Below are 26494 nucleotides of genomic sequence, written 5' to 3'. Positions count from 1 at the left end.
GAATCACGTGAGGAAATTTTTTAACATACCATCGTTTGTGCCCATCCTCCAGAAATTGATTCAATTGTTCTCGCGTGGATCCCATATACTGGCGATTTTAAAATCACCCCAGGAAATTCTAACATGTGGACAGGACTAAGAACCTTTGATATAATAGTGGGTCATTGTAGGTGGGACCTTATTGTCAGGTCTGTTACGGACCTGAAAGGGGAGGAAGTTTGCATTACATGACCTTTCAGGTGCCTCCCTCCTCTAGGATTCTATGACACTCATTTTCAGAATCAGAGGGAGAAGTTGACAGTGAGTGGAACTGGCAAGTGAATTGAATTGGCTGGAACAGAGATGCTTTGGTGGGAAAAAAATAAAAGATGATCCTAGAGAGACCTACTAGGTAATCACTGGGTAGTACAGCTTAAATGGTAAATTGAAGATTATAGGTTTCAGGGAATGCCCTTTGAAATGATGTAGTTCAGTCTAACTCTTAAAGCAGCTGTTCCTTCTCAGTATTACCAGCAGATCTATAGAATGAGCAAAAACAGTTTATTCAGCCTGTTTGAACATTTTAAAGTAGGACAACTACCAGAGGGAAAATAGCCTTCATAAACTTTGGAGTTAAAAGACTTGATGCAATTAAAATATTTATAAAAGATTATTTTAATAGCAGTATGTACAGAATAATCTGAAAAGTTACCAAAACTGGAGACAGATGGTAAGGCTTAGATAGACTTAGAGTCCATAAAGTTACCTTACATCTTGGTAAAAATTTTGTGTAGGATCATCAATTTGTATCAGGAAGTTGATACCTGAGAGACAGATTAGATAATAGTATATCATATCTTTATTTGTAGCTATATGTTAATTTAAGGGAGAAACATCTAACATGTTTATAGTTATGATATACAAACTGGCTTAAACAAGTTCAAACAAATCAGGTAAAAAGTTTTTTTATGTGTATAAGCTCTTCAAATAAGCCACATGTCTAATCTAGTGATTTTTTTCTCATATTTTCTTTTTCAGACGTTTATAGTATTGAATAAAGGGAAAGCAATTTTCCGATTCAGTGCCACCTCTGCCTTGTATATTTTAACTCCGCTAAACCCTGTTAGGAAAATTGCTATTAAGATTTTGGTACATTCATATCCTTTTCATGTGAATTGTCTAAATGCTGTTTCTAGTAGTTGATTTTACAAAAAATGTCATTCTTTTTAAAAAATATATATAAAATTTCTTTGGGATTAATGGTAACATTGTTGTTTAATCTGTTTTACTCATTGATTTTCTGCTATTTATAACAAGATTATTGTAGAATGACTATTATGATTCTAGAAGTAACAACGCTACCATGATAGTGAATGTGTAAATGAAACACATCGTGTAGTAGGAATAACAGCAAATCTACTTCAAACTTTTTATTAACCTCAATTAGACCATATATAACCACGACTAAAGAAACATAGTCTATGGTGCTTAGTATTATTATCTATATTACCAAATGTTCAAACTTTTGTGCCTTAATTCGTTCTGTATTTTCATCACCTGGGCCTGTCCTCTCTCCCTTCCTGCCTCCCTCCTTCCTTCCTTTTCTTCCGTCTTTCCTTCCTTTCTTCCCTCTTTCCTTCCTTTAGTAAATATTTTTTAAACTACTATGTGCCTATGTATCTGATTGATAATATATATTTAAAACTCATTGAACTTAAAACTACTTACAGTGATAGTCAAAATGTATATGTAAAATGACATAATAGGGGTGGATTTCAAGAAAATTCTCAACACATGATAATAAAATAGAAAGGTGATCTTCAGATGCAGTGTTCAAGAATGGCATCTTATACAGATTCAAAACAGGCTAACATAAAAACTAAAAGAGAGACAATAGAGACAGGGTTAACCTAGAGACAGGGGAAATAGGACTGATAACCTTTTGAAGTGCATTTGAATTCTCCCATTCTATGGTTTGATACTGTAAAGTATTTACGTTTTAAAATAAAAGATTTACCTCAAAATATGTAATCATAAACTTCCTTAGAGTGAAGTCTGGATTGAGATCCTAAGGGAAATTACCATATCTAATTCTTAGGAAGGTTTAAAAACAGTGTTTGTTTAGGTATGGTGTGGACTAGATACAGGAAGATAGCTAGGTGGTCAAAGTTCCCACACTCTCAAGTGAAAATAGAATGTTAGAAAATAATACTAGCTCTTTAGCAAAAAATTGTCTCTCTCTTTATTCTTATGTTGTAAACGCTAAAGGAACAAGTTACATCACTATAAGACTGCTAGAGTTTCTAATTACAGTGGAATTCTCAATCAGTGTAATCCTCAAATATATGGGGCTGTACATTCTCAAGTGTATTACATTGCACTCATTAACCTTTTTTCTGTCAGTAGAAATTGTAAACGATACCTGAAGTATAACTTTTAGACTTATACTATAAACTTACTAAAGAATGGTCATTTCCCCTGCAGTGCAGTTTCACACAACTCACTGAAATGCAAAATTCCCATTTGCTTCAAATAGAGATCTCTTTCTATTGAATTCAGTTTTGTGAGAAAATGATGTAAAATAAAAAAGAATGGACCAAGAGTATATGACAGACTTTGAAGTTTCTTACTGTTTTTGCCATTGTTTTAAAAGAAATAAGTAAGGTTAATTTTACAGGTAATTTGTGTTGATTTTTTTTTTTGTACTGGATCATTTTTAAGTGGCCATGACATTGTACTAGCATTTATTCCTTAACTATAATCTACTTTATTCAGCATGCTTATCATGTGCACTATTTTGACCAACTGTGTATTTATGACCCTGAGTAATCCTCCAGACTGGACAAAGAATGTAGAGTAAGTAGAAATAATTTCTTGGAATGAGAAATACACACTCAAATTCTCTAGCAATCTCCTTATAGTTATGGTCTGACTCATGGTTTCCACTTTTTTGAAGTCAGGCTAAACACTTTTAAGAAAAAGTTATTTCCATAATATGAAAAAAATAGAGGAAGTTCTTAGGGGACTTTTTCTCCTATGAGGTAGGTATTTCTTCTGACAAAGGATAGTATTTGTTTAAGAAAGGTTATTAATTGTATATACTAGGTGGTAAACTAAACAATCATTTAGCATAGAAGTTAAGACTCACAGTTATGCACTTTAGATAAAATATAATTACCATTTGAATAATTTTATAATTTTATAAATAAAATTTTTATAAATAAATTTTATAAATAAAAAAATTATTTTATTCTAGTATATTACCATTATTGTTATATTCTGATAAAATAGATTTAGGTGTTTAGCTCTATATTACTATATTAGGCATTTCAGTTATGTTTTATCATTGCATTTAGGAAAAATACATTTAGGTATTTAAGTTACTTTGATGTTTAGTTATATTTCGACACAGTTTATTTAGACAGAGGATGTGTGCTAAAACACCACAGATGTGTCCTGAAAAAAGGAAATATAGAACTACCATATGACCCAGCAATCCCACTACTGGGCATATACCCTGAGAAAACCATAATTCAAAAAGAGTCATGTACCACAATGTTCACTGCAGCTCTATTTACAATAGCCAGGACATGGAAGCAACCTCAGTGTCCATCGACAGATGAATGGATAAAGATGATGTGAAACATGTATACAATGGAATATTACTCAGCCATAAAAAGAAACGAAATTGAGTTATTTGTAGTGAGGTGGATGGACCTAGAGTCTGTCATACAGAGTGAGGTCAGTCAGAAAGAGTAAAACAAATACTGTATGCTAACACATATATATGGGATCTAAAAAAAAAAAAAAAGGTACTGATGAACCTAGTGGCAAGACAGGAATAAAGACGTAGAAATAGAGAATGGACTTGAGGACATGGGCCGGGGGGGTGGTAAGCTGGGGCAAAGTGAGAGTAGCATCAACATATATACACTACCAAATGTAAAATAGATAGCTAGTGGGAAGCAGCAGCATAGCACAGGGAGATCAGCTCGGTGCTTTGTGACCACCTAGAGGGGTGGGATAGGGAGGGTGGGAGGGAGACACAAGAGGGAGGAGATATGGGGATATATGTATATGTATAGCTGATTCACTTTGTTATAAAGCAGAAACTAACACACCATTGTAAAGCAATTATACTCCAATAAAGATATTTAAAAAGAAGAGAGACAGGTAAAGGGGACACTTAAATATTATTATTTGAATATGCAGTTTTCTCTTTTTAAAGTCATTTTTAGAGATGACTATATCCATTATGAAAAGTCTTAGCTTTACAAAAGCTTTTGACTTAACACGGTTTAGTTGGGAAACTTTGCACAGGTTTCTGATCAATTATCTCTAGTCAGTTGACAGCAAGGCAGCAGGAAAACAAGCAAAATATTAGTGGTTACAGCCAAAAAACAAAACAAAACAAAGAAACAAACAAACAAAAAACCACACAAAAAAACAGAGTCCAATGCAAAGAGAAGTCAGTCCCGACATGAAAATAGAAGTCACTGATAGCAGAAACCACCCCTGTACAAAGAGGTAGCATACTCAGAAGGCCTGAGGACCATATTGCATAGTGAAGGTTGTTATGTAAGGCAAGGCACTTCTATGGACATCAAAATTACAGGGGAAAATAAAACACCTTGTAAAATGGACAGAATCAACAATATGATTAAGAGCCTAGTGGGGGTACAGCCAAGAAAAATCAAGATCCCCTTGATTCTCACTGACCTGTTCAATCTAGTTTGCTAATAGGTACATCTGAACACCCATTCTGTGCAAAGCTGTCTCAAATGTTAAGTTCTAAGACCTCTCTTCCTTGGATAGCTATCACACTCACCATACACTCCAAATGTCCCCACAAATTTTCTTCCTTTTCCAAAACAGGAATAGGAGCAGGGACTTTAATCTTGTTTCTAGTCTGCAGATAACTTAGAATTGCTTAAGCATAAACCACAGGGCACTAACCATTAATAGGATAAACAGAACACACATGGGAGCTGTCTCATGCCTTTTGCAATGCCAGGTAACTCTCCAAACAGAAATGTCATGGTGATTATATGTAATACACAAAGATCCAAACCAAAACACAAGTAACCATAAGCTTGGCATTGTAAATTATGTCTTCCTAATAAAGTCAACTACTTCATAATAAGTAAAGATAGCAGTTATACTTACTCCTCATGAAATTAATTGACTTGTTTTAAAAAGGAAGACTTAGGAAAACTAGACGTGAAGATTTCTGCATACATTTTCCTTTGATTTCTTTGTTCCCTCATAAGAGAGAAATTTCTACAGAAAAAAAAAAGCGAAAATAACTCTCCTAACTTTTTTCACATATAAAATACTAGTAGGCTAGAAAAGATAATGAATTTTAATGAAAGTAAATTAAATCTTTGTGGCTTGAGAGTAATCTGAAGAACAAACTTAGATTGTACTTTTAAAAAGAATCCACTGTTGAAAAACAAGTACTCTCTCCCAACTATTTTTGGAAGAAACAGAAATAACTTGTATTGTCAACACTCAAAGGAGAGAGGGCTAGAAATTCACTACCAAACAACAAATGGAAAAGTCTTTCACCATTTTGGAGGCTGAAACTTGAATTTGAGCATGTTTAAATGATTTGGCCCAATTGCATAGTAACTGATGAGAGGTTAGATTCAGGAATTTTGGTATCCCTGAATTTTGGTAATTTTGGTAATTGTGTAAACACACACACAGAAAATACTAATGCACTGAAAGTTTTTTAATGAATATGTATATATACATATATATATATATTTGGTGAATATATGTGTGTGTGTGTGTGTATATATATATAGAGAGAGAGAGAGGGAGAAAAGCAGATTTATAACTTTATGCCTGAATCTTAAGGATAAAAAGGGGAAGTAGGGCTTCCCTGGTGGCACAGTGGTTGAGAGTCTTCCTGCTGATGAAGGGGACACGGGTTCGTGCCCCGGTCCGCCGGGCCCGTGAGCCATGGCCGCTGAGCCTGCGTGTCCGGAGCCTGTGCTCCGCAATGGGAGAGGCCACAACAGTGAGAGGCCCGCGTACCGCAAAAAAAAAAAAAAAAAAAAGGGGGGAAGTACATTTTCTAGATTAGACATGTAAAATATCCCCCCAAATTATTTTAATCATTAAGAAATCTGAGTGAAATATTTTATTATAAATAAACAAATCCAAGAAATGTTATCTCTAGAGTTATAATGTCCAATAAGCCACATGCAGCTATTGAAACTTGAAATTTGGCTAGTCTTAATTGTTGAAAGGATAACATTTTAGATATATTGGTTTAAATAAAATATAATATGCAAACTAAGTTTACTCATTCCTTCTTACCTTTTTATTTGGTTACTAGAAATTTAAAAACTACATATGTAGCTTGTATTATATTTCATTTGGACAGTGTTGCTCTAGCACATCAAGCTTGATAAATATCCATAAAACACATGAAACTATTATTCTAAAACCTAAATATTTAAACAAGATCAGATTCTTTGTGGAAGATATTATCTCTTCAGTTTAACCCTTTACTCAAGCTCATAAGATTAAACTAGCAGGTTTTTTTTGTAAGTGGAAATAAGGAACAAGGTCTTAGTGAAGTGAAAAACCACAAAAGGATAGGATTTGCTATATTTTAACAGTTCAAACGAAGCAGTTAATTTTTGTTTGGATGCTTTTCCTAGGTACACATTCACTGGAATCTATACCTTTGAGTCACTTATAAAAATCTTGGCAAGAGGGTTTTGCTTAGAAGATTTTACATTCCTTCGTGATCCATGGAACTGGCTGGATTTCAGTGTCATTGTGATGGCGTGAGTATTTCTGAAAACATGTTAAGCTCAAAGGAATGAAAATAGTTGCAGCATAAATAAGGTAGTTGTGACATATTTTTAAAGTAGAGTTTGCTTATAAGCCAAATTAACTATATGCCTCATATATTTTGAGAATACATATTAGAATATATATTGCAAGGTAAATATATCTGGTAAATGAGCAATAAATGGAATTACATTCATGCCATATAGCCTTCTACTTCATCAAAGTGAAGTTATTCATTGACTATAATTTAATACCACCAACTGTACTTCGATTAGTTTTATAAACAAACTTGTTCATATTAGTGAAAACTGCATTGAAATAAAGCAGCAATATTTTATTCCGTAAAGGCAGCTGTTAGCACATGGCACCCTGAAGTCTATAGCATTTCCATAAAACTCAAGGGGCTCTATATGCCAAACCAAACCACTTTTCATTCTTTATTTAGTATAAACTTTTCCAAAACTATCAGTAACTCTGATTTAATTCTACAGGTATGTAACAGAATTTGTAAGCCTAGGCAATGTTTCAGCCCTTCGAACTTTCAGAGTCTTGAGAGCTCTGAAAACTATTTCTGTAATCCCAGGTAAGAAGAAACTGGTGTAAGATGGTAGGCCCCTTATATCTCCAACTTTTCTTTTGTGTTATTGTGTTTGTGTGTGAACTCCCTATTACAGATATGTGACAGAGTTTGTGGACCTGGGCAATGTCTCAGCGTTGAGAACATTCAGAGTTCTCCGAGCACTGAAAACAATTTCAGTCATTCCAGGTGAGAGCTAGCTTAAACACCGAGGCTGACTTTAAATACACTGTAATAATATTGAGGTTGAAATTACACTTATAACATTAGCCTTGTTGCTTATTGTTTGTCATCTTCAAGAATGCCAAATGAAATTGCATGTTTATTTATAAAGTCAGCCTTTGAGTTTAACAGAGAATTGCATGAGGTGTCTATAAAAAATACTGGTTTTGCTCTCTTTCTCACCCACTTTTTTTTGCATTTACGATGCAATGTTTTCTTTTTCTTACATTCTAAAAAAGCTTTGCTACCATGGCTTTACTAACTGATTTAGATTTTACCATTTACCGTGGATCTATTTTGAAAGTGGATCTCCTCTTATAAAGGAGCAAAGATTATTATTGAACAGCATGTACATGGCATGGGATTTTTATTATTTTAAAATTCTTTCCTCCTCTAAATCATTGCTACTTGGAAGCTAGTATTAAAAAATGGTTGGAGAGAAACAGCCTCATGAAACACAAAATCTGAAGTGTAAAACAACTGCAAGTTTGCCTTCACATGTTCGTGGCAGCACATAAAACCACACATTAAGAAAACCTCCTGCCTAGATATTTACACCTTTATTTTAAACCTCCAGAAAGCACACTGATCATAAATAAAATCTGCTCTTCATCCATTTCCCAAACCATCTGGCTGTCCATAAAGCTTTGATGTCTAAAGAGACAAACAATTGTTTGTGGGGAAAGAGAATGTGTATGACTATTAAGAAGACATTGTGGCTTATGACACTCTTCCTCAGCTGACCTATCCTTCTCTCTCCTCAGGTTTAAAGACCATCGTGGGTGCCCTGATCCAGTCTGTGAAGAAGCTTTCTGACGTCATGATCTTGACTGTGTTCTGTCTGAGCGTGTTTGCTCTAATTGGTCTGCAGCTGTTCATGGGCAACCTGCGGAATAAATGTTTGCAATGGCCCCCAAGCAATTCTGCTTTTGAAACCAACACCACCTCCTTCTTTAATGGCACAATGAATTCAAATGGGACATTTGTTAATGTAACAATGAGCACATTTAACTGGAAGGATTACATTGAAGAGGAAGGTAAGCAAGATTGCTCCATTGTTAATCTCAGTGTTGCTGAATGAGTTTTCAACTATAAATAGTTGAGGCTGTGGGCTTGAAGCCATCTTTGTAAATTGTTGTCCACTTTGGAAATAACTGAACTAAACAAATTCTCATTTGTTCCTAATGGCAATAGGACTGATATGAAATGAAACAGTTTATTCTTTATATTAACAGGTCACTTTTATGTTTTGGATGGACAAAAAGACCCTTTACTCTGTGGAAATGGCTCAGATGCAGGGTAAGGATAACTTTTTTCTAAAGATGTAGAACACTTTGGAAAAAAAGCAAATAGGAAAAATATACCGGGGTAGCCTTACATGTGTATAATAAAGAGTGGTACTGCCTACTTAGGAAGTACCTTCTCTGTCTTAATTGGATTGGTATCAATTCTAAACTCACAGCCATTAAAATCATCCCTTTGGGTGAAGAACTGTCATCAAGAATTTGACAGTTAGGATGTACCTGAATTATTGCTCCAAGTGTGAAGGCCCATCATCTGTCTTGTCTGTAAACCCATCAGAGCCATTTAAGAATTACAGGGAAGGAAACATAAGATGGGTACATTTTGATTGATGTGAGGATGTATTGATGGGATAAGTTTTGCTGTGGCTAGAAATGATCCAGACTGTAACATGGTCTTCAGGGTGCAAACCCAGTTGGGAAACTGCTTTGAGAGACTTAGGTATTCTTGAAATAGCATGAAATCCTGTGTGCAAGGAAGCCACGTGGCAGATGTATGTCAAAGGCATGTTTGAGTCTGCATCTGCATATTTTACAGTTTTTTTTCACATTCTACAATAAGAGATGCTGTAATGTCTTAGCTATCCTGCTAGTCTCTCATACTTAACATATTTTGCCAAGAGTATTATAAATTAATTTTAAATCAGGGTAGAGAGTGAATTTCTTAGAAGCCAAGGGATAGCAATAGTAAGTGACTCTTAGATCACAGAACTTACACAGAACATATTTTGAGTCATCCTAGAAAATGGGAAACTGGTGTGGTCATAAAGGTTTAAGAGGGTTACTGAAACCATATACCAGTCACAGAGATGGAATTTGGGGGAAATTTTTTTTCCTGATAGTTTTCTCAAACTTTGGTAGGAGAACATGGTGAATAAGAGCATAGGTTCTACAGTTTATGTATACCTGGGTTCAAATCCTACCTCCACCATTTAAAATCTCTTTGACCTTGGAAAAGTGTCCAAAGCTCTCTGTATTTGAGTTTATTTATATCTAAAATGAAGAGAGTAATATCATCTCTCCCTTGGGGCTATTATGGTGATTAATTACTTAATACATATAAAGCACTTGGACTAGCACCTGGTCCATCAAAAACATTTATTGCATGTTAGCTATTGTTTTTATTATTACGGTTAAAAACCTAGATGAAATTTTGGATAAGGTTGGTTAATGCATACTTTATCCCTACTAAACCATACTAATCCCTTCCCTTTATTGAGTACCTGCTATGGGTCAGGTAATTTACATGGTAAAATTGACCGTCACTCTATTGTTAAATGTCAAATAAAATTCTAAAGAAATCTATGCAACTTCAATACTTCCTATAAGACTATAGTCATTAAGACAATATGGTATTGGGAAATAGTAGCTATAGATCAATGAAACAGAGCAGACAGCCAAAAAAATAGACCACAAAAAATGTTGTCAACTAGTTTTTGACAAAGAAGAAAATGCAATTCAATAGACACAGGAAAATTTTTTCAAAAAATGGTGCTAAAACAATTGGTGATCCATATGCAATAAAATGAATCTAGATACAGCTTTACACCCTACACAAAAATTAACTCAAAACTAATCATAAACCTAAATGTAAAATACAAAATTATTAAAATTCTTTAAGAAAACATAGAATAAAAGCTACACGACTTTGGAATTTGTGATGAGTTTTTAAATGCAACCCCAATAGCACAGTCCATGAAAGAAATAATTGATAAGTTGGACTTTATTAAAATTAAAAGCTTCTGCTCTGCAAAGACACTGTAAAGGAAGTGAAAAGACAAGCCATAGAGTGGGAAAAAGTATTTGCAAAACACATATCTGATAAAGGACTTGTATCCAAAATAAACAAAGCACCCTTAAAACTCAAAAGAAGAAAGCAAATAACCCAATTTAAAAATGGGCAAAACTCTGAACAGACACCTTACAAAAGAATATACACAGATAGCTAATATGGATATATAAAGATGCTCAACATCTTTTGTCACTAGGGAGTTGAAAGTAAAACAATAATGACTTACTACTATATAGCTATTAGAATGACAGAAATTTTTTTAAAAAACTGAAAATACCAACTGCTGGTGAAGATGCAGAACAGGAATTCTCATTCATTCATTGCTGGTTGGAATGCAAAATAGTACAGCCACTTTAAAAGACAATTTGGCAGTTTCTTACAAAATAAACAGTCTTACCATACAACTCAGCAACTGCCCTACTAAATATTTAGCTAATTAATTTGAAAATTTATATCCACACAAAATCCTGATATGAATATTTATAGCAGATGCATTCATAATCACAAGAAACTGGAAGCAATCAAGTTATCCCTCAAGAAGTGAGTAAACAAACTGTGGTATACTCATACAATGAAATATTACTGAGTAATAAAAAGAAATGAGCTATCAAGCCATAAAAACATTGATGAACCTTAAATGCATATTAATAAGTGAAAAAAAGCCAATCTGAAAAAGCTACATTCTGTATAATTCCAATTACATGACATTCTGAAAAAGATACACAATAGAGATGATAAAAAGATCAATGTTTTCCAGGGGTTCAGGGTAGGGCCTTGACTGGTTGATGCATAGGGGATTTTGTAGGGTGGAGAAACTATTCTGTATGATTCTGAAATGGTGAACGTTAAGCATTTGTCAAATTCATAGAACTTTACAGCACAAAGACTGAACAGTATAAGCAAAAACAAAAATCTTACGTGAGGTTTAGGGATCCCAGGTTGAAACAGAATGTGACAAAGGTATCTAAATATATTTTAAAATATAAAATAACCTCACTGAAGGAGGGGAATAGGTGCTAATCTAAGAAACTTTAGAAATGAATGGAGCCTGTAAGACTAAGGCAAAAGGAACTGTACTCTATTTGATAAAGCTGTTTTCCATGATAATATGGATTAACAATACTGAAACAATTATACATATATACTGGTACTGAACAATTAAGTATATAGATAGCAGATGACAGAAGCCAGGTTTCTCACTTTTGGAGTGAGGGGTTACAGATAAGCAAAGGGAGGAGGATCAATCCAGAATGATCCCATAGTAATGAAATAAAGTTGGAGAAATGAGTATGACCATATATTTAGCTTAATCTAGGCACATACCAAAATATATATATATGGTATTAGAAAGCAAGATCTGGGTGCTGTGTTTATTACCAAGGCAGTGTCATTGCTTCTAGGCCCTCAGCTGGCAGAGCGAGGAGATATATGTATATACACAAACACATACACACACTAATCATAATTTCTAATGCTGTTCTTCAATAAAAGAGCAAAGGCTCCTTGGAGAAATGGCTGATTCTAGGACTGGGGCAGAAAATATAAAAGATGATCCTGGAGCATCTTGTAGTTCCAGAATGTAAGAAAGTGCTGAAAAACAAACAAAAACAAAACACACACCTCCATGGTGTGGCAAAGACATACAGGAGTCAAGTGAAAAAGCTCCCAATGGCCAAAACTGGAATAGTTTGAGCAAAAAATTACAATAATTATATTATAAATATAACTGTATTATAATTCAACGTATAAAATGAATGTCCATGAGTATATACTTATATACATAATTGATTGAATAAATAAATAAATGAGAGATAATAGATAAATCTCATGCAGAAGAATTCCAAATAATTTCTGTACATACTCCACTCTTAAGAAGGTGGATCATAACTCCCTGCTCCTTATGTGTAGGCTGCACATAATGACTTTATTCCAGAGTGCAGTATGGAAAAAGAAGAAAAAACAAGAGTAGATTTACAGTGGAGAAACCTGACAAACACTATCTCACCTGACAAACACTATCTCAAGTCAGGTGATGAAAGTTAGCATCAACAGTGATGTCATACTGATAGCATGTACCCTTGATATGATGTAAGGATAAAAATATTTTACATCTGTGGTCTTCCTCCCCAAAAATCCATAACCTCAATATCTAATCATGAGAAAAACATCAGACAAATCCCAATTGAAAGATATTCTTCAAAATACCTGACCAGTATTCCTCAAAACTGTCAAGGTAATCAGAAACAAGGAAAAGTCTGATAAACTATCACAGCCAAGAGGAGCCTAATGAGACATGATGACTAAATGTAATGTGCATCCTGGATGTGATCCTGGAACGTAAAAAGGATATTAGGGAAAAACGGAGAAAATATGACTAAATTATGGACTTTGGTTAATAATGATATATCAATTTTTTTTTTTTTTTGTAATACGTGGGCCTCTCACTGTTGTGGCCTCTCCCGTTGCGGAGCACAGGCTCCGGACGCGCAGGCTCAGCGGCCATGGCTCATGGGCCCAGCCGCTCCGCGGCATGGGGGATCTTCCCGGACCGGGGCACGAACCCGTGTCCCCTGCATCGGCAGGCGGACTCTCCACCACTGTGCCACCAGGGAAGCCCAATAATAATATAGCAATATTGATTGAAATGTAGTATACCAACATAAGATGTTAATTATATGGGAAACTAGGCATGGGATAAATGGAAAGTCTCTGTACTCTCTTTGCAATTTTTCTGCACATCTATAATTATTCTAAAATGTAAGTTTTATTTTAGGAATTTTTATAGAAGTGACTAATGAAGTAACTCATTAAGTTGTTCCCTACCTTTTGGTTGTTTTCTGACTTTTCATTTTTAATCACTGATTCTTGCCACTTTGAAAAGAAAGGTGTCAGAGGCAAAAAAATGTGTGGTTGCTGCCTCTCTGTCATTCTAAATGTCTATAAATGATTCCTCACACCTAAGTTTTCTATTGATTTTCCTATTAAATTTCATCTGATAACAGTTTCACTGTAAACAATTATCTAAAGTGTTCTGGAAATGAAGGCAAGCAAATTCATCACAGACAGCAACTCTGGGTTTTGACAATTCCTATAAATTAATATGGATTGAAATAGCTATAATTGCTCTGCTGACCCCAGCTCCATTTCTCTCTCTTGCAGCCAGTGTCCGGAAGGATACATCTGTGTGAAGGCTGGTCGAAACCCCAACTATGGCTACACAAGCTTCGACACTTTTAGCTGGGCTTTCTTGTCTCTATTTCGACTCATGACTCAAGACTACTGGGAGAACCTTTACCAGCTGGTAAGTGTATTAGTCCCTTTGGGTTGCTATAACAAAATGCCATAACAGAAATACATTTCTCACAGTTCTGGAGGCTGGGGAGTCCAAGATCAAGACACCAGCATGATCGCATTCTGACAAGAGCCCTCTTCCTGGTTCATAAGCTGACATCTTCTTGCTGTGTCATCGCCCAGAGGAAGGGGTTAGGGATTTCTCTGGAGTCTCTTATTATTAGGCACTCTTTTTATTAGCCCATTCATGTGGGCTCCACTCTCATGACCTAAACACCTCCCAGAGGCCACACCTTCTAATAGCAACACAATGGGCATTAGGAATTCAACATAAGAATTTAGGCGGGGGGTGGGGGACACACACATTCAGAGCACAGCAGAAAGGTTCAAACTAACATGCATGAAAGTTAAATTTATGAACATATATGAAATGACTAGTATAGATATTTGTTTATAATACTCTAGAATACAGAGAAGGGTACAGCATAAAGCAAGTGTGCCTAGGATCCCAATTGTTCATTCACTCAGTACATGTATATTGAGAGAGATTCTTTGATGACAAGCATTCTGCTAGGCGCTATGGAGGATGCAGAGAATGTTCATGACTTTGAGTTTATAATATAGTTGTGGATTTAACAAGAACATGTGAAAAGATTTTGAAATTCAATTATATAAAAATTTCAAATTAAACCTAAGGTTAATTGGAGCTAGAAGAGGAGGGAAGAAAGATGTTATCTCTAGATGATGTGGAGAGTAGTAACTCCATTGAAAGGAATTAAAAATAGTGTCCTTACTTGTAATATTGCCCCACATTATAGACTCTAAGAAAAGCATTTTAGTAGTGCTCAAATACATATCCAGTATATACTAATTTGAAATGTGTATGCTTACATCAAATGACACTACAATCAAGCCTCAAATAATTTAACTATTATTTGTGTCTGTCTGTGTGTGTGTGTGTGTGCGTGTGTGTGTGCATTTGAACACCAAATAAAATCTTGGTCAAAATACATTGAATGCTAAAAAGCATTTGTCTTCTGTCTAATGATGCTAATCCGATCTTTATTTGGGGACATTTTATAAAATATTGTTGAAATTTATCTTTTTTTTTTTCCCTAGACGTTACGTGCTGCTGGAAAAACATACATGATATTTTTTGTCCTGGTGATTTTCTTGGGCTCTTTTTATTTGGTGAATTTGATCCTGGCTGTGGTAGCCATGGCCTATGAAGAACAGAATCAGGCCACCTTAGAAGAGGCAGAACAGAAAGAGGCTGAATTTCAGCAAATGCTCGAACAGATTAAAAAGCAACAGGAAGAAGCTCAGGTACTAAGTGATAATAAGCAAAGCTGCTTTATTATTATTATTATCATTGTTATTATTATTTAGTTTTAAGTAGGAATACTGTTGTACCATAGAGGTCAAACTGGAACTGGCTTTTCATTTGGCATACAGGCATTGTCATTAGAAAAGAGAAAGCTATTCAAACATAAAATTGTTTCCTAAGTTAGAGTCAGAGTAGCTTTTTAGATATTATAGATAAGGAAATTAGCTCAGGGTAGAAAACGTATTCAGAATAAGGTTAACTATGCAATTGTCACATGAAAACTCAGGGGAGATTTTGATTTTCAGTTTAATGTAGAAAATATACATAATGGATATTTCCAACTATTCCTGTTTTACCCCTAATTACAACATTTGAAGTTTTATTCTATAGTTGATTGATCTCAAATGTGAACAAGAAAACTTTATGCATACCTAACATTAACCATTCTTTGGAATTTCTATAGCACAATAGGATATCAGGAAGGCATCTGCTATTAGATTCCAACTTTAAATTCTGATTAATATTAAAGGACGTTTGGGCTAGGGCCATAGTGAATGGGGCATTCATGTCTTGAGGAAAAGAGAGAGAAAAACAGTACTTGATTTAAAGAAAAAAACATAAATTGAAGGTGAAAGTCATGGGAAGACAAAGCAAAATCCGATTCACTTCAGTGAGAATTATAGATCCTCTACGTCTTCACCAACATTTGGTATGATCAGTCTTATTAACCATTCTACTAGGTATTTCACTGATGTCTTATTTTGCATTTTCTTAATTATTAAGGAATCTGAGCATCTTTTCATGTTTTTATTTTCTATCTGTATGGCTTCTATTGTAAAGTGGATATTCAAATATTATGCCCATTTTTTAGCTGGGCTGTTTGTTTTCTTATTATTGAGTTTGAGTAGTTTTAATATATAAATGAAATAAGTCCTTTAGTCCTTCATGATATCTATGCTTTGCAAATATTTTCTCCCAGTCTGTAATTTGTCTTTCATTCTCCTAACTGTACTTTTCCGAGGTAAGAGTTTTTAACTTTGATGAAGTACGGTTTATCAAACTTTTTTTTGTTTCTTTGATCATGCTTTTGGTGTTGCATCTAAGAAATTTCTGCCAAATCAAAATCACAAATATTTTCTCCTAATTTTTCTTCTGAAATTTTTATAGTTTTATGTTTTGTATTTAGGTCAATGACCCATTTTAAGTTAATTTTTGTGTAAGGTGGTGTGATTTATGTGTTGAGGCTTTTTTTGCATATGGATATCTAATTATTCCAGCACCACTTGTTGAACAAAATATCTTTGCTCCACTAAACAGCCACTGAACCTTTGTCAAAAATCAATTGTCCATATGTGAGTGAGTCTATTTCTGGATTCTATCCTATTCAATTGATTTGTTTGCTTCTCTTTGTACCAAAACTGTACTCTCTTAATCACTGTAGCTATTTAATAGCTACAGTCTTGAAATCAGATAGTCTTTTTCAAGACTGTTTTGACTATTCCAGGTCAAATATATTTTAAAAATGTATAGCTTCATATGAGTTTTAGAATCAGCTTGTCAATTCAGTATGGATAGTTTCTATTGTTATGTCTTCAAATTTATCATCTTTTCTCCTGCAACACTGGATTTGCCATTAATCCCATCCACTGTATTTTTCATCTCAGACATTACAGTTTTCATCTCTAAAAGCTTGATCTGCATCTCTTTTATATCTCCCACACAGCTAACATTTTGAACATACACAATACAGTTATAATAACTGTTTAGAGTCCTAAAGTCCTTGTCTGCTAATTCTAACATCTGTGTCAGATCTTGGTCAATTTTCATAATTTATTCTTCATTTTTGGTTACATATTCCTGATTTTTTTTTGCATTTCTGACAATCTTCAATTAAATTCCAGACGTCTGAAACTTTACCTTTTGGGGTGCTGGATATTGTTGTATTCCTATAAAAATTCTCAATCCTTGTTTGGGAGCATAGTTAAATTACTTATAAACAGTTTGATCTTTTCCATCTTCAAACCTTTGAAGATTTGTTAGGTAGAACTTAGAATTTTATCTAAGGCTAATTATTCCCTACTACTAAGTGAAAATCCTTCTGAAAATTCTACCCAATGGCCCATTCATATAGTGTCTTCAAAACCATTGTTACATGTATTTAGTCTGTTTTAGTGGTTGTTTCAGAGGAAGAGCAAATCTGAGCTGTTACTATATCTTGATCAGAAGCAGAAGTCCAAATAACTTTTGTGCATAGTGATTTTTTTCAGATGGATGTTTCCAAATATTTGAAGCATTATTCAAACGTCAGTAAATCCTTGGAATCTTCGTCTTACCATTGGGTACAGAGCAGTATCATGGTTATAGTTTATTGAGTTTTATAAGAAAAGCCATAAACAAATTTGGTGATTCTTGAAAATCTTATAAAGTATACATCGTGCTTGCCATAAATTTCTATATTTCAAGTATCTAAGAGTTTATTCCAGATCACTACAAATAAAACACATTTGTGAGATAATGAAATAAGATAGCTATTTGCAGGGCAAAGAATTTCTTCATTTTGAAGCTTAAATAAATGTTATAGGAAATAATATACATGTATACATAGATAATGCACAGTTGTATTTTAAAGCATTGGATTATTCTATTATCATTTATAAGAACAGACAAAGCGATGTGCTTGAAAATACTAAACAGACATACAGTACAGGGGTAAGAATGTACTCTGAAATTCAGCCACTTTAGGGAAAATATGGCATCAATTAAAAGAGTATAATCTTTTAAATTTAGCAGTAAAAGTGCACTATGTCTAACAGAAGTTTAAAGAACTTAATTATCTCTATCCTAATTAGGTCAGCTAAAAAAATGTCAGTTCTTTTCACTTAAAAGTCAGTTATTGGATTACAGTGATCAAATCATGATTTGATTCAGCTTTAGCTTCATACATAAAAAAAATTATACTGATTCCAGGGTATCTTATCCCAGTGTTTTAATATTGACTGGGATGGCACAGGACTAAGTTAATTTTACTTCCTTATTGACAATGCAGTTGGCAATGACCAATAAATAGCCAGTGTTCAAGGAGAGGAGGGAGTGGAGGCAGGTGGGGGGGGGTGGACTTAGTCCACCCATGAGATCACTGGTGCTCCAGTGTAATGTGAGTCTTGCTGACCACCTCTGACTCTTCAAAAGCTACTCTCTAGCTAATGACTTCATGAAGCCTAGCATCATTTCCATTTTTATTTAATAACTGTTGAAGGACCTCCTAGTGCTAGTCATTGTTTAGACATGAAAAAAAATTTTCGTATTCAGCTCAGTGGATTCACAAACCAAGTACAACTTTAAAAGACAGAGAGAGAAAAGCCAACAAAGAAAGAAATGCTTTGTCCTATACCGTCATATTTGTGTTCGGCATTTAATTTGTGATCTTTAAACGTCTAATAGTGCCCAACATAGCATATTCCATAGCAGTATATATTGGTCTGATAGGAAAAATTTAGGAGTAAGCTTTGGGGCAAAATTAGAAATAGTGGCATTTAAGAGATCCAATATAATTAGGGGTAGAATTGTAATAAGTATAGTTAATGTCTTGTAGTTTTAAAATGGGATTTTAAAACTGGATCTTATGTTTACAGTGAAGTATAATCACACATAGTCATGTGGTTTTATTTTTTAAGGACACACAGATACAGTAAGTTATAGAGCCTATTTTGAATCACACAGAAATGATATAAGAAAAAGCAAATGTTATTCCCTGTGGAAATATTAGCACATACTTGTTATTTGTTACAAGAGGAATTCAGCAAGGCAGTTGTGAAAGTAACCCTATTAGTCTAAGTAAACAGGACACTGGCCATGTCACAGAGCTGGGTATAAACAGGTACACAGACATGGGAGGTGACAGGAAACATCTGCCTTTGAAAGGGAATTGGCAAATCCCTGGAAGTGGAACAAGTGACAAATTTGAGTTAACGAGTGACACAGAAAATGTGTTGTGTTGGGAGGTTACCGTTGTTGCCTTGCAAATCTGTTTGGTTTTGAGTTACTCCAACTGTTACCCATGATAGGTAGGGAAATCATGTCTTATGCAAAACAAATTCCAGAAGTGATTTAAATGAACTGAGTTTCAGAATTATGGCAAGGGAATATTACCACCACTTCCACGTCCTTTGTTCCTGATGACAAACAAGCCAATAAATTATTAGCACTATGTGTTGTGTGTTTCTGCCTATACAAAATGGAAGGGAGAACTGACTTTATTCAGATAAAAAGAAATATATATATATATATTCATTCTTTCAAGGAGTGGTGTATATTATGTATCTCCTATGTATCAAGCACTATGCAACTATATTTAACTTGCTACAGATTAGTACTTCATTTATCCACTTTATTTTACACATTTATATTAAACATTCATATTTATAAAGGGCCCTTAATATTTCTCATCTTTCATTACTGATGATATTAAAAGTGATATTGATGATCAAGAATTCAATAAAATAATCTGGTTATCTGATTATATGCAATTCTATAAGTTCTGAATTAAAGTTTCATTTAAATGTTAGGCATTGTCCTATATCGAGTCTTAGATCTGGGTTTCCATGATGAATATAGTATTCAATATAAACATTTTATGTGTTGCTTAGCCTAACACACATATTTAGTACTATATGTAATGCTATAGTTCCCATCCCTGGGGTCATGTTAATCTCAGAGAATTTGTATCACAGCACCTTTAGTTTTAAACCTTTTTTAAAATCTTTAGTTGAGATGAGATTCAGAAATGGAAGCTACTTAGGAAGGTTTGCTTCTCAAGGAGGAGGAAACATAAAGCACAACATGTTGTCAGAGCATTCAATATGAGTTTTATCTTCTTTTCTAAAATATGTTTCTATTATACAGACCATTCTGACACACAGTTTTTATGAGATCTTAAAAAGTCAAGTCTAAGTATGTCTTGTTCTTCCCCCACCCTCACTCAGTGTCTAAGACAACTGACAGCACGATGTCTTTTTTCACCTTAATTCACCAAATATTTACTGAGTCTTTTTTTATGTCAGGAGACAGAAGAGGCAATGTACGCACACACACACAGACACACACAGACACACACACACACACACACACACACACAAATGACAGAACTCCTAACTAGCTTAGAGTCTAAGTGGAGAAGATAGAACAAAATGGTAGCTATATTAGATTTGTTTGTATTCAGTAATGACATATGTAAAGAGTTGAACCAATATTCTCATAATTTAATCATTTATGTTTATAAACAGGAATATACTTAATGAGAACTCAGCTTTGAGTTTCATATCTTCTCCAGTTTGGTTAGATCAATTCCCATCTAAAACTACTATTCATATAAATAAAAATACAAAACATCTGGCATGCCATGTTTCACCTCCGACCTGCTGTGTTTCTTTAGTAGGTACAGAAATTCAAAATGCTTAAGTATATTTAGTGATGAAATATGAAAAGAAAGTATTTCAAGAAGTACTCATAATCCCTTGAATGATTATTTCAGGTACTTACTGACTTATATGTTAATCATTTGTTACTATTTATAATAATAATAAATAATATATAAACATTTAAAATTTAAAGCTAAAAGTGCTATCTAATAAATTAATCATGTTAAACTGTGAGATTACTATGACCCCAGGAATGGGAACAATAACACTGAATGTGATTCAAATAAAGGAAGAGGATCAACTAGCCAATACATTCCCACTACTCCCATCTAGAGGTAAAAGAGTAGACACTTTAAATGCTTTGAGTTCACAAAAAAAGAAAAGAAAAAGACTTTTGTCCTAGATTTAGAAGGAAAAAATACCACTAGGTTGTTCACAATCACAAGTGGGAGGAATAAACCTATGGATGGAATTGGAATAGTAATCAGACCAAGAACCACCACTTAGAGAACATTTGCTTTTAAAGTGTAGAAGATATTTTTAAGAGAGCAGTTGTTCCCTGAAATGAAGCTAATCTCAACAGAGTTTTTAAAAAAAAGACTCTTCAGAAGATGTGCCAAACCAGACTTTTCTAGTCTTAATGCATAAGCTAACATATTGCTTTATACTATTTAAAATTGTCATTATTAAGTAAACTCTCTTGTAGTAAAACACAATGAAATTACCAGAAGACATCATTTTCACATATAGTTAATAGTCTTAAATAGCAACTTTTGTATCACATTCAACTGTTCCAAAGTTGTATGTTCTAAATAATGCCTGGTTTTGTTTAAACAGGCAGTTGCAGCAGCAGCAGCTGCTTCAAGAGATTTCAGTGGAATAGGTGGGTTAGGAGAGCTCTTGGAAAGCTCTTCAGAAGCATCAAAATTAAGCTCTAAAAGTGCTAAGGAGTGGAGGAACCGAAGAAAGAAAAGAAGACAGAGGGAGCATCTTGAAGGAAACAAAGGAGCGGGAAACAGGTTTCCCAAATCTGTATCTGAGGACAGTGTCAAAAGAAGATTCCTTTTCTCCATGGATGGAAATCGACTGACTAGTGACAAGAAATTCTACTCCCCTCATCAGGTATGGTTTTCTACTAAGTGCTCCAGTTTGTTTTGTCATTGTTGTACTTTGGTATATTTTTTGTAATACCTGATTTAAATGAGGGACGGGGAACTAACATTTAATACGATTATTTAAATTTATACCCTAAAGTGTCTTTAAAAGGGACTTTTATTAAATCATTAATAACTTTTATTTTAAGGTAATCAGTTTTAAGCATTGCACTATTTTGAGACCATTTTCTTAATCAGCTTTTTGAGGAAGTGGGGGAGTGAAAACTATCTATCAGATTTTTTTCTTCAGTGAGACAGTTTTGTAATCCCTTGTTTACCTTTTCCATTTTGAGACCTCAGATGAACCTACTTTTTTTGCATATGGGTTTCTGCCTTTATTATCTGAGGTTGTGATGCAAGATATGTATGAATTTTGAAAAGAAATGTCTCTGGATTTTTGCTTTTATCTTTTTTTAAAATAAATTTATTTATTTTATTTATTTATTTTTGTTTGCATTGGGTCTTTATTGCCGCACGTGGGCTTTCCCTTGTTGCAGCGAGCGAGGGCTACTCTTCATTATGGCACATGGGCTTATCACTGCAGTGGCTTCTCTTGTTGCAGAGCTCGGGCTCTAGGCACGTGGGCTTCAGTAGTTGTGGTATGCGGGTTCAGTGGTTGTGGTGCACGGGCTTAGTTGCTCCGCAGCATGTGGGATCTTCCTGGACCAGGGCTCGAACCTGTGTCCCCTGCATTGGCAGGCAGACTCCCAACCACTGTGCCACCAGGGAAGCCCTGCTTTCATCTTTTGATATGAGAACTGTACTCTCATGAGCTTCCATTGTGCCGATATGGTGTCATGCCTTGATACATTAGAATGAAGTTATGACCTAAATGCTCTCGAAGAAAACTAAATTAAAGACAGTCTGTTTTTGCTCTGATTTAATGCCAAGTACCCAATTCTTCAGCATATTTTCAAGTCAAAGAGGGAAAATAGTTTCAACTCTTTGTTTATAAGTTTTATCAGTTGCATAATGAAGAGTAAATAGTTATGAAATCTGTGATAAGTACAATTATGGCTTTGAACCCTATCTGGTTCCATTAGAATTTCATGGGCTATGAATTATTAACTCTTCTAATTATATTAATCTGGGTCAGAATTATGTCCTAAAGATAATGCTTTGAGAGACACGCTATATAATTAAGTTAAATCAAAAAACTGTACATCATCCAAGGGGTCTTATAAAAAACAAACATTTTTGAAAAAATGGAGTGATAAGCACAAAATTCAGTATAGTGTTTAGCTCTTGGCTGAGGAAAATGCATATGCTAGTTAACAATGGGTGTTTATTTTATAGTTTATATTGAATATGTAAGTAAGAATTTTAAAAAGAAATAAACTCTATATTAATAACTTATAACTTGAATTTTCATATTAGGACAAAATATATATGCACACACAAAAATTTATAAGACAAAAACCATTTCCCTACAGATAATGCCAGTATCAAGAGATCCAACTATTACCTTGCATAGTACAAACATAAAGTATGGTATTACATGAGTATAATACATTTGGGATTAACTTGAGGCTCAATAGGCCAAGTTAATTTCTCAGATTAGATTTTTTGGCTTAAACTTCACTCCTGATATTTTAGCATTATTAAGACCATTAGGAGTCATTAAGATTAGGAATATTTGATATTATAGCATAATGACTTAAGGCTTATGTTCATATCTCCACTCCAAATTAGTTCTGTGACCTTGAGTCACTTGTACTTTGTAAAATTTCTGTAAAATGGGGTAATAATGTCTACCTTAAAGAGCTGTGGGTTCTTAAAGAGTTCTATATATTAAGCAATATATAGAAACCCTATGTGACAAATAGTAGAGCTCTTATTAAGTTAAAATGGGTCATTGAATTACAAATTAGGAAAACTAAAATTTTTTGAGTAGTTTCAGTTATCACAAATGTATACACATAGTAGTAATAATTACATGAACATATTTAGGTGTTTTGAAAATAGCACTATTTCCATCATTGTTTCATCATATAATGCTCAAATAAAAGCTTGTGGATCAGTTCACTCAGCCAAAAGCTTGTGGATCAGTTCACTCAGCCAATCCACATTGATCACCTACTATGTGGAAGAAAGAGTTCTAGAAAAAAATCTCAATGAACAAAACAATATAATTCACTGACCTCATGGAACTTTATACTAAAGGAAGAGATAGACAATAAACAAGATAAGTAAGTTATAGACTATGTCAGAAAGTGATAAGTGCTATGGAAAAAAAAATAAAGCAGGAAAAGGGGATTAGGAACACTAACCGGTGGTACAAAAAAAAAAAAAAAAAAAAAAGAATTTAAATAGGGTGGGTTGGGAAGCCCTCACTGTAAAGGAGAAATCTCAGCAAAGATTTCGAGGAGGCAAGGGGAGAGGCTATCTCATCAAAGAGCATTTCAGGCTCACTGAAGAGCAAGTGTAAGGCCCTGATGTGGTAATATGCCCAGAATGTTCAAGAAGCAGCTGGAAGGCCTCTGTTGAGTGAACCACAGAGAGGGAACAGCACAGGGAAGTTAGCTGAAAGCCAGAGTTTAAATACTAAAAACAGAATTGGCATATACCTACGTTATATGTAGTTCATTTCATATTTGTAAATAGACAGATAGTGACATACGTAGAGGTAGGTAGGTAGATAGGGAGAGAGAGAAAGAGATGATAGGATGATAGACAGATAGATAGATAGATAGGTAGATGAAATAGATAGATAGTAGATGTTGCAAAAGAAAAAGAAATCGCCTATTAGCATTGATAGTTACATATCCCAGTAAAGACAGGCAGAGAGCATCACCACAACTCACAAGCAAAAATATACCAGAAGCACTTTACAGTGTCTGGTTGTATAAACAAACTCTCTAAAAGGTAAGAGAATCAGTGGAGGTAGTGGGGATAGGAAGCATAAGATGGACATGGCATAATGTTCAACACAAACATATCTTCTAACAATGTTAAGGCCAAGAAGCCATAAATAATGGGTACCCTGTCCTCTACTAACATAAACTTTACATGTTATTTTATATTTATTATATTATTTTATTCTTAAATAGATAATACATGTTCCTAGACAGCATGAAAAAGTACTTAAAGGCATACAATGGAAAGTGAATCCCCCCAAAGATTTTATCTATGTTGTCTGGACATGAGGAGACTATTTTAAACCAGAAGCTTTATAGCTAGAACCAAGTGTAGTTGTTGACTTATTGAAAACATTGATAAGCTACATATATTTAACTTGAAATGCTATTAAGTGAGTATTTCCAACAAATACTCACTTTACATGCTTCTACTAGAACATCTTCAAATTCCCTGCATCTTCCATTTTGACATCCCATTCCACTTCAGGTTCAGTCCCTACATGCAGGATTGTGTCTTACACACCTAAATTCTTCTGTTTTCCCTTTTGTTACTGAAAATTAAGAAAAAGAGTTCAGATTTACCTTCTTGGAACAAGGCAAAAGAAAAAGATGCCTGGAATTTATATTTTGGCATGCCTGAGGCAAAGAAAGATGGCCTTTAGGTCCTTAAAACATAAAAGCTTGTTTTCCGTAGAGAAAGAGCTGCCACAGCTGTGGGTATTCCCTCCACTCTGCTGCATCTTCTAGTGTGTTATTTTTGGTTTATTTTCCCTCAATACTATTTTTGCTATCTTCTTTTCTCAGTTTCTGTTGCCTTGAAAGCTGTGCTCACACCCATTATTATACTTTCCAAAGAGTGCATAGAAGTTTCAAATAAACCCAAGGATCTGGAACGCCTTTGAAAACAGCCTGACATAAAAACATGCAAATTAAAGGCATGTACCAGATACGTTATGGATGTACACACATACCACATACTCCCAACCAATACTGTGTATACAGATTTTCAGTTTCCAAAGACAGTATTCTAACACAGGTATATTAAGATGATTGTATTGAGCCATCCTAGGAATTAGTGTAAGACAATGTTGGTATTCCTCTTAGTGTAGGGTGAGGTCCACCTGCATTAGAATCACCTAGAATGTATGTTGAATACTCAGATTCCAGAGTCCTACCCCCTGTTTACTGAATCCCAATTCCAGAAAGCTGGGACCTAAAAATACACTAAGGTTTCAAATATGAGTCTGAACATACAAATATCATATTGATAATTTAAATTGAGTCTGAAGAGATTAAAAACATTACCATTCCTTATTACTGAGAGCTGAATTAATGTCTTCACAATGTCTAATTTCTTGATCACTTTGATGACTGGAAAATTAGTCTAACTACCGACTGACATTGGGTAAACAAACCTTCTGCATGAACTGAGTATCACATACACACAGTCTCAGGCTAGATAAGCTGGGCAGTCAATAATTCCTGTGAATGTTTCTAACCAAATCCAAAGCAATAGCACATTTCTCAATGAATAGTATCTTTCCAGAACATCACTGAGACAGACGGCAAAAAGATTATTCTAGTGCTTTGCAGGCAGGGAAAAGCCATAAAAATAAAACTAAAAATGGGGCCTAAGAAAATCAGCATGACCTAATTAGGCAGAGGGACCAAAAATAAATTTGAGGGAGTCTGCCTTTCTTACGTTTTTTTCCACTAGAATTATTTTCTTTGGTTTTACACCGAAGCTTGGAGGAAGAAAGGGAAAG

The 26494-nt window shown here is 34.4% G+C and overlaps 1 protein-coding gene across 4 annotated transcripts in view; it reads left to right on the top strand.

The window, feature by feature from the left end:
* LOC101289367 (sodium channel protein type 3 subunit alpha) overlaps positions 1-26494 on the top strand; it is a 113212-nt gene that overhangs the window by 35036 nt on the left and 51682 nt on the right. For 2 of the 4 annotated variants that reach the window (XM_004283604.3, XM_049712049.1), the window contains exons 1-8: positions 2638-2835; positions 6654-6782; positions 7464-7555; positions 8353-8625; positions 8824-8887; positions 13841-13982; positions 15092-15298; positions 21554-21838. In XM_004283604.3, the coding sequence (XP_004283652.2) occupies positions 2756-2835; positions 6654-6782; positions 7464-7555; positions 8353-8625; positions 8824-8887; positions 13841-13982; positions 15092-15298; positions 21554-21838 (1272 nt within the window). In that variant the 5' untranslated portion in view covers positions 2638-2755. Of the gene's footprint in view, positions 1-1017; positions 1137-2637; positions 2836-6653; positions 6783-7280; positions 7373-7463; positions 7556-8352; positions 8626-8823; positions 8888-13840; positions 13983-15091; positions 15299-21553; positions 21839-26494 lie in introns of those variants that run through there. The other 2 variants (XM_004283601.3, XM_004283600.3) reach the window with 2 other exon arrangements.

Source organism: Orcinus orca, chromosome 7 (genome assembly GCF_937001465.1).
Source record: "Orcinus orca chromosome 7, mOrcOrc1.1, whole genome shotgun sequence".
Taxonomy (NCBI): Eukaryota; Metazoa; Chordata; class Mammalia; order Artiodactyla; family Delphinidae; genus Orcinus; species Orcinus orca.
Note: the sequence above shows the minus strand (reverse complement) of the source record. Positions and strands in the feature narration are given on the sequence as shown.